The following is a 17,767-nucleotide window of genomic DNA, read 5'->3' as shown; positions in this document are numbered from 1 at the left end:
TTGTGTCTGCACAGGGTCTAGTACAATGGGCCCTCATCTCAGTTGGAACCTCAGGTGCTTGTGTAATACAGTTTAATAATAACAATGACCTCTACGTCACATCACTTTTCTCATCTGATGATGCTCAAGTACCCATCTAATATGATTGCACTCCTCATCACTGACCACACCTGCACAATTGGCACTAACTGGACCCCTTGCTGACACTCTCAAGAGGGGGCTAACCTCTCACCCCCAAAGTAATCCATCTCCATGAGGGTTGAGGGATGTTGGCAGAGCAGTGTGAAGGAATCTTTAAAGGCAATACATACAAAATCACTAGATATTCCAACGTCTAGAGACAGGGTGATGATGTGATGCAACCTCGGACTTCCAGTCTCTATAAAGTATCAGGGGGGAGCCGTGTTAATCTGTATCCACAAAAACAACAAGGAGTCCGATGGCACCTTAAAGAATAACAGATTTATTTGGACATAAGCTTTCATGGGTAAGTGGTTTTTTACCTACGAAAGCTTATGCCCAAATAAATTTGTTATTCTTTAAGGTGCCGCCGGACTCCTTGTAGTCCCTAGAAACCATGCAAATCATGCTCTAAAATGACGGGTAAACAATTCACAGGAAGATAAAGTGTGGCTGCATGAATAGAGAAATGTGCTTAAAAATAACACTATCAATCAAAGTTATAACGTTCAACCTAGCTGGGGCGATGGGGGAAATTCTCATTAGTTGATTTCAGGTCTGGAAAATCAGTGACTTTATTACATCAGGGGCATTATTTTTCAATTCATAATCCATTCAGTCAACTTTATAACCTTTATTTTTTATGGGTAAGATGGTGGGGCTGTGGTGTGTGGGGTTTTTTGTGTGTGTGTGGGTGGTAACCAAGGAACAGCTAGTTAATTACCATAACTAGGGCTAAATCCTAAGGAGCATGACTAACGGGGCAAGAATCCAAATCAGTCTCAAAACTCAAACAGTTCTAAATAGGCATCATCTGCACTTTTTGTGGAGTCCTAGAAATTGTTGTATGCCAATATGCTCAATCACTTATAAGATTTTCAGTTTTGAAGGACTGGCTGGGCAGTTCAGCCAGGCAGCCGGTCCCACGAAAACCCAGATGTGTCTCAATGGCAACTATGTTGTGATCGGCGCCGTTTATCATGTTGTTATGCTGGTATTTGAGCAAAACTGTAATGTCACTCTGTGTCTGGTGCGAGTTGGTGTCAGCAAGGCTGGATGGGCAGTGATTGATTCTTGTCCAGGAACATGGAACAATTAACTGTTTTCACTGCTGTAGGCTAAAAACAACGTTGTTTTGTGAAGGAGAGTGAAGCAGTGTACATAATGGCATCTTCCCATAGTGTTAGAGTCTGGATTGCATTGCAATATCCTTTAAAGGTTAACGGGCCAAGTCTCCAGCTGGTGTAAAGATGTGTAGCATCATTGACTTCAGTGGAACACCACACACAAGCCCTCTTAACTCTCACTTTTATGGGGAGGGTGTGATTATTGACTCTAGTGATTGTTAGCGAGAGCACCAATTTGGATACCTATTGAGGCAAATACATAGGAATTGCCAGAGTGGATCAGAGCCAAGGTCCATCTAGACCATCATCTGATAGAAGAACACCGCAGTAACCAATGTAGGATTATCCATCCCATATTTGCTCTCATCCTGGTCCCTATCAGTTCGAGACTGGCATAAACCTGGAACATATACCAGAGAGGGGAGTTCTCTAATGGGTTCTCCAACAAGTGTGATTTATAGGATGTTGTGCACATCCAGGGTGCGTCCTTTGTGTCTGATGGGTGGCTGCTGCTGTGATCATTTCTAGTGTCCTCCTGTCTTCAACAGAATAGTGCTCCCGTTCAGCCTCTACCGCTGTATGCCACTGTTCACCAGTTGCATAGCACCGGCGTTCGTTACTGTCGGGTTGTGTAAGCATGCTACGTTGTTATGGTACCAAAATGAATGCCGTAAGTCTTCTGAGGTGGCTTGACATGCCAGCTCCCTATATAATCCTACGTGCCTTAGAAACCTGCTGTTGTGGCATCGGGCTCCAGCTGCCTTATTATCTCAGGGAAACAAAGGCTTTAACAAATGCAGCGAGAGAACAGTAGCAGAACTAATGCCCTGCTCCAGTACTTCCATCTGAGGACCTAACAGTGCTTCTCAAACACTATTCGACAGCCTCACAGCCCCCAAAGCTCTGGATACAATAGCTGTGAGTGCAAGAGGGAGGTTTTTAGTGCTTCTGATCATATACCGCATTTCCTAATAGGGTGTCCAGTCCCTCCTCCTCAGGCATGGATCCACAGCCCCATAGAGCAGTGGTGCTCCTTACTGTGCCTGTAATGGAATCTGTCTGCACACATGCACACACTCCTTTACTGCACAGTTGGTTCAGCAGAGGAGCTTGGGCTGACTGCAGAGCTGGGGTCAGGACTGGGGATGGCAGAGGAGCTGGGGCTAGAGGCAGAGTTGGCCTGGAGGAGGAGAGGGAATGAGGACGGAGCAGGAGGCAGGGCGGAGCTGTGACTGGGGATGGAGCTGGGCTGAGGGCGGAGCTGCAGCTGGGGGCAGGGCAGAGCTGCGGCTAGGGGTGGAGTAGAGTTGTGGATGGAGCCAGAGCTGGGTTAGGGAAGGAGAGAGGCTGGGTGGCTTGCCCAGGCTCCACCACATGCCCCCCCACCCCCACCATTCCTCAGCCCCACAGTTTGGGGACCACTGCCATAGAAGGTTTTCTGGGAAGTCTGGCTGTTAGTGATGAAGAGGGGCATGCACAGATGGCTACCCTGGGCACTGCCTCACTGAACAAAGGTGAGCTCCATGTGCGAAGCGAGTTCCTTAGTCTGTATTCCGGTCTCACTCTGGCCAACTCCGTTCACTGCAAAGGAAATTAAGGGCTCATTTGCACATGCTGTTGCACCAGTTTAGCATATGGTGTAATTCTAAACAGATTTAATTAAATAGATAAAAAGTCAGTGTGGACACTCTTATTTTGGTTTAATCCAGGCCTGCTTCAGTGTAGCTTAAGTTAATTAGGAACAGGTCCAAGACAAACCGTAATAAGCCTCTAAAATAAGAGTGTACACACAGGGGTTTGCACCGGATTCATGGAACCCATGCAAGTTTCTGTGTAGACAAGATCCTAAGGATCTCAGGATTTGACCTGAGGGCTACATGTGTTTTTTTGTTGCTGGGTTCTTTTTGTGGTAAAACAGGAAATTATTTCATCTTATTTCATGCTGCCCATCAACCCTTATCAATAGTAACCACTAAGCACACGAAATAAGTGCAGTACCACACAGGTGCCACTGTTTGGTACTTGTTCACCTAGTGATTCATAGATTCCAAATTATAATGATCTAGTCTGACCCCCTGTATAAACACCGGCCAGAAAACTTCCCCAAAATAATTCCTAGAGCAGATCGTTTGACTAAAATCTTGATTTAAAAATTGTCAGTAATGAAGAGTCTGCTAGCTCCAGTTAAAAATGTATATCTTATTTCCAGTCTGAATTGTCTAGCTTCAACTTGCAGCCATTGGATCATATTATACCTTTCCGTGCTAGACTGAAGATCCCATTATTAAATATTCATTCCCCATGTAGATACTTACAGGGTATAACCAAGCCATGCCTAACCTTCTCTTTGTTAAGCTACATAGACTGATGCTCACTGATCCAGTAGTGCATAATTCTGCCTTCCTTAACAGCTGTGCAACCCCAGTGACATCAGGGGAGTTTTGAGAGTGGGAAGCAATAATAATGATGGAGAAATTGTCCTGTGTGTTGAAGTGGTATGTGGAGTTCTAATGAAAGGCTCCGAATTTGGGTTTGTAATTCAGCCTGAGCAGAGATGTAGCTCCATCTTTTCTGTGGCTGACCCATGAAAATGGCAAAAAAGTGACATCATGTAACTTTAAGGCTGTAAAATAGAGCCATATGCTCTGAAGGCATGTGATTCATGACCACGGTGAAATGGACTGTGCCCAAGAAATGACTTTTATGCTCATTAAGATTGGTTGGGGAACTGGGTGCAAGAAGGTTCCTTGGATTTTCAAATCATTGTAATGAGAAGAAAAAATATCCTTTATCTCAAAAATCTGGCCTAATATATACAAATATTTATGCTCTTCAAAGAGCTTTAAAATGTTCCCACTTTTTCTGTTCTGTGTTACACACGCAAAACATCCTCATAAATGGGTAATAAAAGCTAAAATAAAAATTACCTCTTCAAAAACACACAGATATTTAAGGGCTGCTTTTCAATTAGAAGTGCCAAAGTTTTCCTCTAGGATTTCTGAAACCTTGGTTTCACCAACATGTGGGCATAATCAGGAAATAAGCACATAGACAATCAAACATGGAACCAAACAGCATAGTCACAGAGGTGAGTAGGGAAATCAAGTCACCACGCACAGGTGATCCTTTTCCCACTGAAAGTAATGGCAGAACTCACTTTGAGTGTCCATGGGAGCATGTTCGGGCCTATAGTGTGGTGGGGTTTTTTTGCCATGTCTTTGGTAATTTCAGACAAGAGGAAGTTCAGCAGAGAAACATATGCAGAGTTGTGATAATGCGGTATCCAGGGTTTTTTTGTCACTGCTATTGGGTGCATGTTAATAGCTTCTGAGAAAGAACTGGGCTCGCTGTTGTTTCAAGCACTTTACTATGGTATACGCTCTGTATGGTATTACAGTATACCCTTTAGGAGCGTTTCTCCTGTGAGTGGTCATCCTAAGAAGAAAAAGTGGTTACTTACCAGTGATTGCAGTTCTTTGAGGCAGTTGCCTCTAGAGCTGTGCAGAAAGCCAGGGCTGTTGCAGGGGAATTGTCACCAGAAATTGCGTGTCTGAGGTTACATGAGAGAAATGCCATCCACAGCCATTCAGTTCCTCCTCCTCCATGACTGTAGGTGGAGGAAGCTCAGCCAGTTCCTCGCTGTCTGAATTGCCAGGCTTCTAGCTAACCCTTTTTCATAACATTCCCCAACACACACACACACTTTTTTATTGTGTTTTTAGTGGTTTAAATTAGCTGTAGGATTGCAACGATCACTCAGTGTCAATGTGCACTTGGATCTCCAATTAAAATCAGCTCAGTGCACGGTCCTTCCAGAGCCAGGAAATAATGCAAGGAGAACCCCCTTTGCAGTGCTGAAGCAACCGGGCACAAATGTTTATACATATTTTTAAAGGAATTTAAAAAAAAATGGATCCACTCAATATTTCCATGAGCTTGAGTGGTAAAAGCCCCTTTGGCACAGGGCTGTCTGGCCCGGTTTTCAAGATCCACCAGCGACGACAAGGGAAATGATGTTTGAGATTTGAGGCCTTCCCCAGAAGATGGCCACAATAACCGCAGAGGTTTTTCTACAGGTTGGCAGGGTATGTTCAGATTCCCAGATACTTTGTTACAGTCACTGCAGCTGTAATTATCACTGCAGCTAACCTTGTTTCAAGAGAACAAACCATTGTGCACATGGACGTTTCCTTTCCTCCTACAGACAAATGCTATTGTACTAAGGCTGGGACACAATCACTTGGAAACCTGGCCAGATGACTCTTTTTCAGTGCATTCCCCTGCCTAAAGTCACAACTACCCTGTGCTTTCATTCTTTCCTACTTAGGTGGTCTTAATTATCAGTGGGAACCTGAGCTTCCTCAACTGGTTAACCATAGTGCCCAGCATTGCCTGTTTTGATGACACCTGCTTGGGATTCCTATTCAGTTCCAAAGAGGGATGTGTGAAGGACCAGGTGTTGAAGATACAAGCCAAAGAGGCAGCAGGACAGAGGCTTCCTTTGAGATACGGTAGGTCATTCCGGTGAGGACTAAAACCTTATCTGTCTAGTGCTCTTACCACTTTTATTCCAAGCTCGGTCACTAGCCTGCTGGGTGAACTTGGGCAAGTCCCTTCACCATTCTGTGCCTGTTTCTGCACCTGTAAAATAGGGATAATGATACCTCCCTTTGGAAAGCACTTTACATGAGCTAGGTCTTATTATTATGTATGCAGGGGAAGGGAAGTATCTTTGTGTGACAATTCCCTAGTGGGATCACTCACATTGAAGGACCTCTGGATCTTAAAACCTAAGCATCTGCTACTTACACTAAAGAACCATTAGCACAGAGGTAGGAGCTGACTTATACACTTCTATCCTCCAGCTACATGGGGGGATACTTACATGGTGTTAGTGTGGGTTGTATCTGCTTATAGAAAAATAAGCCGCTAAAGCTAAAATTCTGATATCTTTGCTCCTGGTGGGTGGCATCTTGTTCCATTGACTTCAGTGGGAGTATTTTATGGTACTATTCAGCACGAGGAAAAGCATCAGATGTGACAAAGTAAGCAATATAGAGGTAGAAAACTTGCCTCCGATGAAGTCAATAACAACACTCCCATTGATGTCCATGGGACCAGAATTTCAGTGGTCTTTTTTTTTTTTATGTTTAAACGTAGAAAATGTTTTTCACATTTATCACACTTGCAGTTTTGCAGTATTTGCCACTGACACAATGGACATAATAGCTCTGTCCAGTTGTCTTTAGACAATTCAGGAGTCGTCATGGTCCTAACATAAGCAGAACGTTTTGATTCTGGAATTAAATCAGTAATTTAATGTGGTGCCAAATCAGAAAAAAAAGGAGGAGGAGGGCATAAAATCCTCTCTCTCAAATTTTAAGGAGTGGGGCTATCACACTTTATCAAGAATGCTGGGCTTGTTCAAGCATCAAGAACTTGACTGTCAGATTGCCCTGGGCATATAGTTTGGCCTACAGGTATAGAATGAAAAAGTAAATAGAAGTTTTGTTAACCTGAATAAAAAAGGAACAGTGAAGCATGTGGCTAATGTACACAGCTAAGATTTAAAAAAAGAAAATCATATCCCCGAAAAGAACTGATAGTGCAGAGAGAAGCGGGATTTACTTACATGGGGCTGGATAACAGATGTAGAACTCTTTCTAGGATTTGTATAAACAGTACATAAGCAACAAATTGAACATAATATCAACATCAGTTACAGATGCTAGTTTTTAAATATACCAAACATCTATCAGAAAGACAAAAACATGTTTACAAGATAAAATGCCTGCCTGTAGTTCTTTCAAAGCAAGCCCGATCCACCTCAGATTATGCCGTTTATTAAACAGAAGTGTTTAGTTTCCGTAATACTCATTATATTTCATTGCACTATGTATTTATTTTAAATATTTTATTAGAAGAAATCTCTTTTAGTTGCAGCATTTAAATTCCAAGTCATTTTCCAGCAGGGCTGGTAAATCCAGTGACCAGAGTGATGCTAGAGATCTCCTGTTGAGTTGTTTTTCAGTCACTCTGAGCAAACCTATGCCTGTCTTGTTGGAGAAGAGACAGAAAAATGGTTCTTCAATTTACCAATCTGTGAGTCATTTTGAGAATGAGAGAAATCCTCTTATGACTCAACTTCCTAAATTTCTCCATGACGTTCTCTGACGGGTCCCCACAGACCACAAGTTAAGGGTTCCTTAGAAGAACCTCCCATACTTGCTACAAACTTGGGTTCAGTCCCAGCTTAAATCCATCCCTGTTCCAGAAAGCCCTTATACACATGCTGAGTAAGAATGGATTGCTGAGTCGGTGCCTTGGACAGGAGGGCCAACTGTCACGGACTCACAGATCATGCCCACTCTTGGCCCTGTGTGGTCTGTGGGGGGTGCCCCTTTTAGTGAGATAGCCCTTCTCGGGGGTCCACTCTCTCTCAGGGTCAGGCCTCTCCACCTCCTGGAGCCGCACCTCTCTGAGCCTTAGCACGTCTGTCTCTGCCGTGGGCCGCCTCCGGGAGTCCACGCACTCTGGACCCCCTGGACCTCTTCACCCCCGAAGGGGCTGATGCAGCCCTGTTCTCTAGACCAGAGTGACTCTCAGCCAGCATAAAACAGGAGGGTTTATTGAGAGTTGAACACAGCACAGGAAACTCTCAGGGCCTCAGGGCCTGGCCTCTCAATAACAGCACATCCCAGTCTCCCTGCATCCAGGTGGGCTCTGCCTGCTTCCCCTCGCCAGCCCGAGCCCCCCTGCTTCCCAGCTGGGTCTTCTGATATCCCCAGCCTCAAGCCCCGCCTCAGTCCATTGTCTTCTCTCAGGTAAACAGGGTTGTAACAGGAAGGCCAGTCCCCTCTCCTCGCAGCTCTCCTCTGGCTGGAACCGGCTGGTCAGGTCACCAGGGTCCTCTCTCTGCAGCCCATTGTCCTCCCACTGGCCAGAACTGGTTGTGTCTCCTGGGCTGGGGTCCCGAGTCCCTCTCCGGTCCTCTGTAACAACAAACTCCCTCTCCCCTCACCTCGTTAAACCAGTAACACCCAGGTACCTTGAATCCCCCTGTGCAGCAAACCCTGGAAAAGACAGAAAACCCAAGAAAAAAACCCCACTTCATCACACCAAGTTAAAAAAGTCCTGGAGAAATATTAATGCCAAGGGTCAGAGAGAATGGAGTGAGTGGCATTTTAGCCCTTTTGTTCATGTGAAGGTTTTTATAAGGAGCCTGTCACATGGGACCAGATATTCACGCACCAACTCCCCTTGATTTCAGTGAGACTTAAGTGCCTAAGTACTGTTAAAGGATCTGCGCCTGGTATCTAAGGCCGTGTTTACACACTAGGGCCAGGGGTTGATGTAAGATACGCAACTTCAGCTACAGGAATAGCGTAGCTGAAGTTGATGTATCTTATTTCAACTTACCTTCCGTCCTAACAGCGTGGGATCGACGGCCGCAGCTCCCCCATCGACTCCACTTCCACGTCTCACCCTGGTGGAGTTCCAGAGTCGACGGCAGTGCATTTGGGGATCGGTATATCGCATCTAGACGAGACACGATATATCAATCCCCGATAGAGCGATCGCTACGTGCCGATCCAGCAGGTAGTCTGGACTTACCTTAAGGGCCTGATCCAAGTCTCACTGAAGTCAATGGCGAGATTCCCATTAATTGGGCTGCAAAGCAGACCCTGGACCTCTTCCGCCAGTTTCACTCCTTTCTGATGCCATTCTCCACATGTAACTGTGGTTGAAGGTCAGATCAGTGCAATTTGCAGGGCATGGTTATGATGTACACAGTGCTGTAGGTGTCCGTGGTGCTTTATAGCCATGCAAGAAGAGACGACCTGTGGCCCCAATTAGCTGACTGTCAAAGGGCCACATCCTGTGTTCACCCAGTTAGTGGCAGAGGAGTCTGAGAAGCAGGGATATGCAGAATCAGGCCTATATTTACACAGCATCCAGACAAATGGTGACTTGAGGAACACCGACATTCACAATAAAACTTGGCAGTCATTGGTGTTCATATCTGATTTTTTTTTCCTTACAGGCTAGAAGCCTCAGGCCATCTGAAAGACAAAACAAATTCCTTGAGCAACTTACATATTGCTTTGCCTGATCACAGAGGCAGCCTTGCTGCGATGCAGGGGGCTGGGTTAGATAACCCACCCGAATCAAGCGATTCTCCAAAAATATTCCCAGACTAAACAATTATTCAGACTATATAAGAGGTTTAAATAACCATCCCACTCCTGCAAAGATAGGAGGAAAGCTCTGTGCATTTGCTTTGAATCTTCTCCTTTGACTGTCCACATTAAATTAAAAACAATCATAAGCACAAAAAACCCTTTCGAGGCTGCCCTAGCTTATTATACCGGATGTTATCCAGTACAACACCAGTCTCATTCGCAGTGTGCTTCATGAAAGCCATATCCCAAAGCACTTTGCAATTCTGAAATTGAAATACACCTCTACCCCGATATAACGCTGTGCTCGGGAGCCAAAAAATCTTACCACGTTATAGGTGAAACTGTATTATATTGAACTTGCTTTGATCCACTGGCATGAGCAGCCCCGCTGCCCCAGCCCCACCCCCGGAGTGTTGCTTTACCACGTTATATCCAAATTTGTGTTATATCAGGTGGCGTTATATCAAGGTAGCAGTGTAATAAGTGATAGGTAAAGGAAAGAGAAGTGTACAGAGGCACTAGCCAGGGAAGAGATGAGAATCAAAGAGAGGAGTTGTGTCCATGGCAGGGAGATTCAGAAAAGCAAATTCCAGTGGTAAGAGCTGTGGAGGAATGGTCTCTCTTCCACCAGCAGTGAAGAAGGACAAAGAAAAGGCTGGTGTTAGGAACCATGATGGGGAATAGAGAGGGTTTAAAATCAGCTGGAGAGAGTACATGGAGAGTCTTAAAAACAAGGAGGGCAATTTTGAACAATGTCTAAATGCCAGCTGTGGTTTTTTCCTACACTAAAACTGTTATTACTCAAACATTTTAGACATTTTTCTTTTCAGCCCCTTCTCAGACTATTTAGAGAAAGGCAGATCTTTGGAGAGAGATTTCATGGCCTACTGGCGAGGATTTGTTTGATTACATGTAAGAATTCATCCTCTTTAGCTTGAAAGGGAGCTGACACCAACTGTTAGCAGCCCTCTGAAATTGCCTGTCAGGTGACCTTGAAAGGATTGTAGGGGGAAAAAAACTATCTTCTTAGAAGCAGGGTCTGAACTGATCATGAGCAACTTCAGATGGTGAAGTCACTTCCTTTCTGGTTCTGTTTGTATTCTAACCAGGCTGCTATGTCCGCAAAGTGGTGAACGTCACATTTGGACTCCTGATCACCTATCTCAGTATACCTGTCGTTCTCAACCTGCTTAATTCCAGACAAGTCATGAACACCTCATTCAACCCGCTCAGGATAGTAAACACATACGGCGCTTTTGGAAGGTACTAATCATTTGACTAGACCCACAGGACACCTGTTCTGTTCTAGTCTCCTATCAGCATCATGAAATATCGTCAATTAGCCAGTCTTTCTGTCTTATGTGAGTTTTTTTTAATCCCTCTGGTAGCTGATAGGTTCAGAGTAGCTGTTCATTGGATGGAGGGGAAAGGGTGTGCTTGAAAGAGATCACAAAATCCTCTCCTACTGTATTATGATTTATTTGACTATAGTTTTGCTTTAAATTTATAACCGTTCTTAAGGGGCACAATATATTAGATATAAAAACATTATGATAATATGCATAGAAGGAAGAGAGTCAGATGAGTCATATTTAGAGTGATTTTTTTTTCTCTCTATTGTGTGTGTGTGTGTTCCTTCCTCCCTCCCTCCCTCCCTCTAGTTGGGAAAATCTCCTCCATGATCCTGCCTTGCCTTTCTGCTCTGGCAGGAGGAAAGTCATAAGGATGCCCCTGAAAAAGAGCCTTCTGCATGATAGCATACAGGGTTCTGCGTTAAGCGATCGGGCTACCTTACTGAGGTCATACTAGCTATCTCTGCAAGTGTCCACATAGGCTAATACTTATCGCTGCTTTCAACCTCATAGAACTTGTTTCTCTATCTACCGGTTGAAAACTGGCTGGTTTTGTGGTAACACCAGAGGGGTAGGGAAGGAGAAGACCCTCAACATAGCATGTGCAATCTGTTGTTGTTGCTTTGGTATTACAATAGTGTGCAGGGGCTGATTGATAATGAGGCCCCAATGTGCTAGGCTCGAGTAAGAGACATTCCCTGCTTTGTAATCTGAATAGACAAGACAGAGAAAGGGAGAGGAAAGGGGTATAAATAGAAGCAGAGTGATGGTTTGCAAACAACATGTTAGTTCCCCAGTTTTTGTGCTTGCAGCCAGGTCGGCCTGTCACGGGAGAGAGTCTGTGGAGGTGCCTGCAGCACACCCACTGTGGGATCTGCGTTCCTGCTAGTTCCTCTTGATCAGTTATTGAGCTGTTTAGAATTTAATCTGTATCTCTTGAGGATGTTGCGGGGAGGATGTAGAACTGGAGGAATGGAAATTTGATCATTCTACCAGTTGTGTGCGCAATTCTTACTGAAGTCAACATGAGCTGTAGCCAGGCAGCTGATGGAAGGACTAGGCCCAAGTCTTTTAACCCAGCTGGAGGGTCTGAGGTAACCTGGATGAAACTGGCCAATCTTTCATAGTTAGACCTCTGCTTCTGCCAGCCGCAGGCCCATATTGTGCTGACCATGAGATGTTCTCTAGAGCAGGTTTCTCCACCCATGGGTCTGGACCCAAAACTGGGTGACCAGAATGTTTCAAAGGGTCGCATGGCAGCTCCTGTCCCATGGGCCGGGCTGGGCTCATCTCCCTGGTCCAGGCACTGCGACCTCTGGGGTCCCCGCACCACTCAGGTTGGGCCCAGCCATCGTGATAATGGGAGTCTGGGTAGGCCAAATTTGAGTGAGTGGCACTGCAACTCCATGAGCCAGGTCATAGCTCCACTCACACAGATTTGGTCCAGTAAGGGAGGCAGTAGGTTGCAGCGCCCAGGGTGGAGAGCCAAGCCCAGCTAGCCCCACAGCACAGGAACTGCAGGAGCCACCAATGTGGGGTGAGTGCCGGTCAGGATCCGACTGAAACCACCCCAGGGCCTCCAGCCCCAGACTGTGTAGGGGGTTGTGACAGGTCATGAACATTTACAAATAGGTCCTGAGCCCAAAAGGGTTGAGAACCGCTGCTCTAGAGGACTGAGTCAAAGGATGGAAATGGCTCCTATTGATTTGAGTGGGTTGTGGATCATACCCCAGAAAATAGCCAGCTCTTATCAAAGGGGCATTATAAAAAGAGGGATCTGACTGGCTGCTGAAGATTCTGGCTCAGCAGGTACCCAGTGTAACTACCCAGGTGTGTTATGTCCTTGTTACAAAAACGTAACTTTTGTAAAAGCCATGTCATGCCGTGAGCAGTAGAACTACGCAGCAAGCCCATAGTCACACTAGGCTTTGAAGTGATCTTTTACCCACCTTTCAAACATGCAGAAATTTCTATTCAACCTCCGCAGAAAGGGAAGCTTTAAACAAACACGATAAAAAACAAACCTCCGCGCTTTAAAACAGAGATGTGTTTTGCGTGACACGTGGAAGTCCTGTTTTGGAGGTGGGTTGGAAGGGGCAGGGTAGGAGTGGTGAGAACAAAGTTGTATTAATCCCTGCACCTCTTAGAATGGTGGAGTCTTGGGGTTATGGGAGTTTGTTGTATTTGGGTTGTTGTTTTTCTTTTTCCTCTTCAGCCTAAGATTTTTGTTTCAACAGTTACCAGAACCGAAAGAGCATGTGATGAAATGCTGCTGTAATATGTTTGTAATTCCAGCCTATGTAAACCAATAAAAAGAGGATTGCAGCTCATAATGAATATACGATTATGTGAAACTTGACATATTTTGAATCACACAGTAGGAACCTACTTTTATTAGTAATTTGGTGTCCCTGATTTACAATGTGTTTCTAACCATTGGGCAGCTAGCCACGGCTCATAACTCAGCCGAAGGTATAGTATGGGCCTTGGCTGAAGAGTCCAGAAATCTATTAAATGCAGGTAACAATTATAAGTTGAGATGAATGGCAGTCCAAGCATCTGTCACTGGAAATAAGCAAAGGGGGAGGGAATGGCTGGTCTGAGCTTTCAGTTTCTTGGGTTGGTGGCGGAAAGACCAAGAGAGAAAGGAGTTAGAGGAGGAGTTTTGGACCAGTTGGATAGCTAGAATGATGCTGTTCTGCAGACACCGTGGCAAACAAAGCGCTCCATTGTAGAGCAGCGTCACTGACAGATCTTTGGGAAAAAAGCCCTTGCGGAATGGATTTCGACATAGGCTACCCGCTATAGGTCTCCTTTTGTGGCGCGGTGCTTGCACTCTGCATTGTCCGATTGCCGTGCTGTTTGGAGGCTGGCAAATCATAAGACTTAGGTCTGTGTGTGACCTGCCGTAAGGCTTGGGTGGTTTTTATATGTCTAATTAGCTACAGCCAACTTGTTTTCCTTTTCTGTTTCTCTTGGCTTCAGTTGTGATGGCTCACGCCGCCCTCCCCTGCTCGGCTGCTGAGCAATGGCTCCGTGAGACTTCTCCTCCAGCTGGGATGGCGAAATGCTTGGGCACTTTCAGACAGTTGTTAATGGCACCCCAGGAGTAATCTGCTAGGGGGTGCTCCATATGGGGTGGGTTGTATACGCCAGCTGGCTGCCACATTCTAGAGCAGACATAACCAATTAACCTGGATGCACTGTATGTGTATCCTGCCCATTGCCACAGCCGAGGCTCAGACTGGAACTCTAATGCTCCATGACCGGCAGCCCTCCTAAGTGAACCCGAACGAAGGGCTGTGCTGAGCTTGTCCCAGCTGGAAGCCTCTCTCCTGATCCTGCAGATGGAGTCACGTGAAATTGCATGTGCAAATACCAGAGTCGGGGGGCGCCATCAGGTCAGCCGCACGTGCAGATTACACGCATGCATTTTTGCACGGGGGTCGTTATGAAAATCTGAATTAGTATGGATCACTTTTGTGATTGACCGAATCTCCACTGTCCCACATGAGTTGTGCAGTCACACAGCTAAGCCTTGCACACCAGGGGGTGTGCTGCCATTAGCCTGTCAGAATGGCTGAGATAGAGGGATGTGCTGGAAACCAAGTAGGGGGAGAGGCTGATCTAATGGTTAGGACACCAGTCTAAGATTGAGAAACCTGGAATGAATTCCCTCCTCTGGCTTGTGTGACCATGGGCAAGTCTCTGAGTCTCTGTGTGCCTCGATTCTCCATCCACAAAATGGGGATAGTAGCACTGCCCTACATCACCTGATGGCCCACAGGCCAGCTGCTGCCTGGGTTTCTTCACCCAGCGAGCTGTCCCCAGGACCTCCCCTTGTCCCTCCAGTCTGGGTTCCCACAGCTACTGTCTCCACCACCGTCTGAGTCCCGGCCTCCTGCTGGGCCCCCTCTGTCTGGGTCTCTCTCTCAGTAACTGGCTCGGTGACGGTCTGGGTCCCAGCCTCTTATGGGGTCCCTTCCGTCCCAGTCACCACCTCCACCACATTTGGTCCCACCAGGCCTACCGGCACTTCCTCCTGCCGCCCGTCAGTCCCTCTGAGGGGGCAGGGCCTCTTTAGATGGCCTGGTTCCCAGCAGTCCCAGCAGGCTTCCCACCTCTGGACTGCCTGGGACTTCCTATGGTTCAATTGGGGTCCCGTCCCCTTGCCAGGACTGACGTGGACTTCTTGCTTTGGGCCTGGGCATATCCTCCAGTGGTTCTCAAACTTTTGTCCTGGTGACCCCTTTCACACAGCAAGTCTCTGGGTACAACCCCCTCATAAATTGAAAACACTTTTTTTATTTTTAACGCCATTATAAAAGCTGGAGGTGAAGCGGGGTTTGGGATGGAGGCTGACAGCTCGTGACCCCCAAGTAATAACCTCATGAAAGGTCCCAACCCCGCGTTTGAGAACCCCTGGGATAAACACCTTAAAGATGGTGAGGTGCTTAGGTGCTGTGGTAAGGGGCAGTCCATAGAAGTGCCTTCCATAGATTGGTGCTCAGCATCATGTCAGAATCAAAATGTTAAGCTGCTACCACACTTCACCTTAGCCGAAAAGCCAAAGGCAGGTTAAAAGAAATTTTAGGTTAATGGGGCAGTTCCCTGCTGACTGTCACTATTTAGGATTTGGCACAGCCTGTGAAAATAACAACGCAATAATTATTTCCCACAGCATTACTAGGGAACGAACTGAGATCATCTTCCAAGGTACCTCCAGCCTGGACCCCAATGATCCCATGGCGGTTTGGGAGGAGTATGAATTTAAATGTAAGCCTGGGGATTTGAAGAGGAGGCCATGCCTTATAACGCCATACCACTATCGTCTGGACTGGCTCATGTGGTTCGCTGCATTCCAGGTGTGTACCTTATATGCACTGAGGTTTGTGTGTTCTCTTGCTCAGAAAGAACAACGGAAGGCCAGGGAACAAGCAACGTGAAACTGCTGTGCCTCTTGAGTAGACTGCTACATCAACAAACATTTGTTCTCCTGTTTGTTGCAGCTGTTGTTGTAGTTGGTGGTGGTTAAACTACAGAAATAGAATAACACTTTGCTCTTATAAAGAGACTCTTTCAGCAGAGGATCTCAAAGTAGCAATACCCCTGTGCATATAAAGTAGTTATCTCCATTGTATAGGTGGGGAAACTGAGGCACATAGTGGTTGAGTGACTCTGCCAAGCTTGCAGAAGGAGTTAGTGGCAGAGCGAAGGATGGGATCCATCTCTTATGTCTCTCTGTCCACAGTGCTAAACAACAGAATACATTTAAATAGCAAGACTGGATATAGGTACCTGTTTGTATTTTCTAATGGTGCGCAAACAAAGGGAGAATGTCCACTTCTGATAAATAATTTGCTTGTCAGTAGAGGTAACGTGGGCCAGTTCAGTAACACAGTTGGCTTGGAGTCAGGGATAGTAGGTTCTAACCACATCTTTGCCACGGACTCAGAGTGTGGACTTGGAGAAGTCACTTAACCTCTGTGCACCCCATTTTTCCCATCCATACAGTGGTGATAATCATACTAGGAGCAAAAAGCCAACGTTTACTAGGTAAATTATCTTTTATTCCCATTAGATTTCATTCTGAAAATACTCTCTCTCTATTTTTATTATTTGTGATAGTAACATTACATCATATTTTGCCTTTTCATCCCAAAGAACCCCCAAATATTTTACAGATAGTATGCTTACAGAGATCACTTCTCCCATCACTGAAATGCACCCACCTCTGGGGTGGAACACTACAGCTCACAGGAACACTTCACAGCACTTTAGGACAGTGAAGAAGGATGTTTTATGCAGTTGAAACTGCAGGGGAAATTTAGGTAGGTAGAATGTGATTGCTCAGTTTGGAGCTTTGTCAGAACAAATTGGCTCTGCTCTTAGGAAAAACATATTAGGGTTTTAAATTACCTGAATAGGTGAGCACTTCAGTGAATACAAAGAATATACAGTATCTACTGTGGATTTATTGCACATTCACAGGGGAGAAAAAATATGTGAAGCCCTAGTTTGAATTTCTATTTAAAAATAGCTTTCCAGCTTGTTTCTTGCAAATTAGAATAAATTAGCAACACATACTGCTAAAGTCACTCAGTAGTTGTTTTTGTGACCAGGAGGAGAGGTACCTCCAACCAAAATATTGTGCGTCCATCCCTCAAGGAATGTACGTACGTGTCAGTAAAGGATCACTTTTTAAAATTAAATGGAAAAAATGAATGTGGTTGAATAGGGGTTTAAGCTCAGTGGTGAATATGGCTCAACTTTAGGTAAAAAAAAATATTATTTCTGAGACGTGGTCTACACTATGCGTTTAAACCGAATTTAGCAGCGTTAAACTGATTTAACCCTGCACCCGTCCACACAACGAGGCCCTTTATATCGATATAAAGGGCTCTTTAAACCAGGGTATGTCTTCACTACCGGCCGTATCGGCAGGTAGCAATCAATTTCTCGGGGATCGATATATCGCATCTCATCTAGACGTGATATATCAATCCCTGAACACACTCCTGTTGACCGGAACTCCACCAACGCGAACGGCAGTAGTGGAGTCAACAGGGGGAGCCATGGACATTGATCCCACACCGTGAGGACGGTGGGTAACTCAGGCCAGGTCTACACTGCGACTTTAAATCGGTTTAATGGCCAATATACCGATTTAATGCTGTACCCGTTCACACGACGTCGATTTTAGGGTTCGTGTGGACGGAAATCGACATTATTGGCCTCCTCAGAGGTATCCACAGTGCACCACTGACCGCTCTGGTCCGCAATCCGAACTCGGATGCGGAGTGCCGGTAAACAGGAAAAGCCCCGAGACCTTTAGAATGACATTTCCTGCTTTCACGTGTCCAGCTCTGATCAGCACGTGGTGGCGATGCAGTTCAAATGCAAAAGTAGCTCCTGCATTGAACCT

General features: G+C 45.7%; 1 protein-coding gene across 4 annotated transcripts in view; it reads left to right on the top strand.

Moving 5' to 3' along the window:
- The window catches only part of LMF1 (lipase maturation factor 1), a 346,467-nt gene that overhangs the window by 295,420 nt on the left and 33,280 nt on the right, over positions 1 to 17,767 (top strand). For all 4 annotated transcript variants that reach the window (XM_032762724.2, XM_032762720.2, XM_075069143.1 and 1 more), the window contains 3 exons: positions 5,635 to 5,818; positions 10,600 to 10,753; positions 15,524 to 15,707. In XM_032762724.2, the coding sequence (XP_032618615.1) occupies positions 5,635 to 5,818; positions 10,600 to 10,753; positions 15,524 to 15,707 (522 nt within the window). The remainder of the gene's footprint in view (positions 1 to 5,634; positions 5,819 to 10,599; positions 10,754 to 15,523; positions 15,708 to 17,767) is intronic.

Source organism: Chelonoidis abingdonii, chromosome 9 (assembly GCF_003597395.2).
Source record: "Chelonoidis abingdonii isolate Lonesome George chromosome 9, CheloAbing_2.0, whole genome shotgun sequence".
NCBI lineage: Eukaryota > Metazoa > Chordata > Testudines > Testudinidae > Chelonoidis > Chelonoidis abingdonii.
This window is presented reverse-complemented; position numbering and strand designations above follow the sequence as displayed.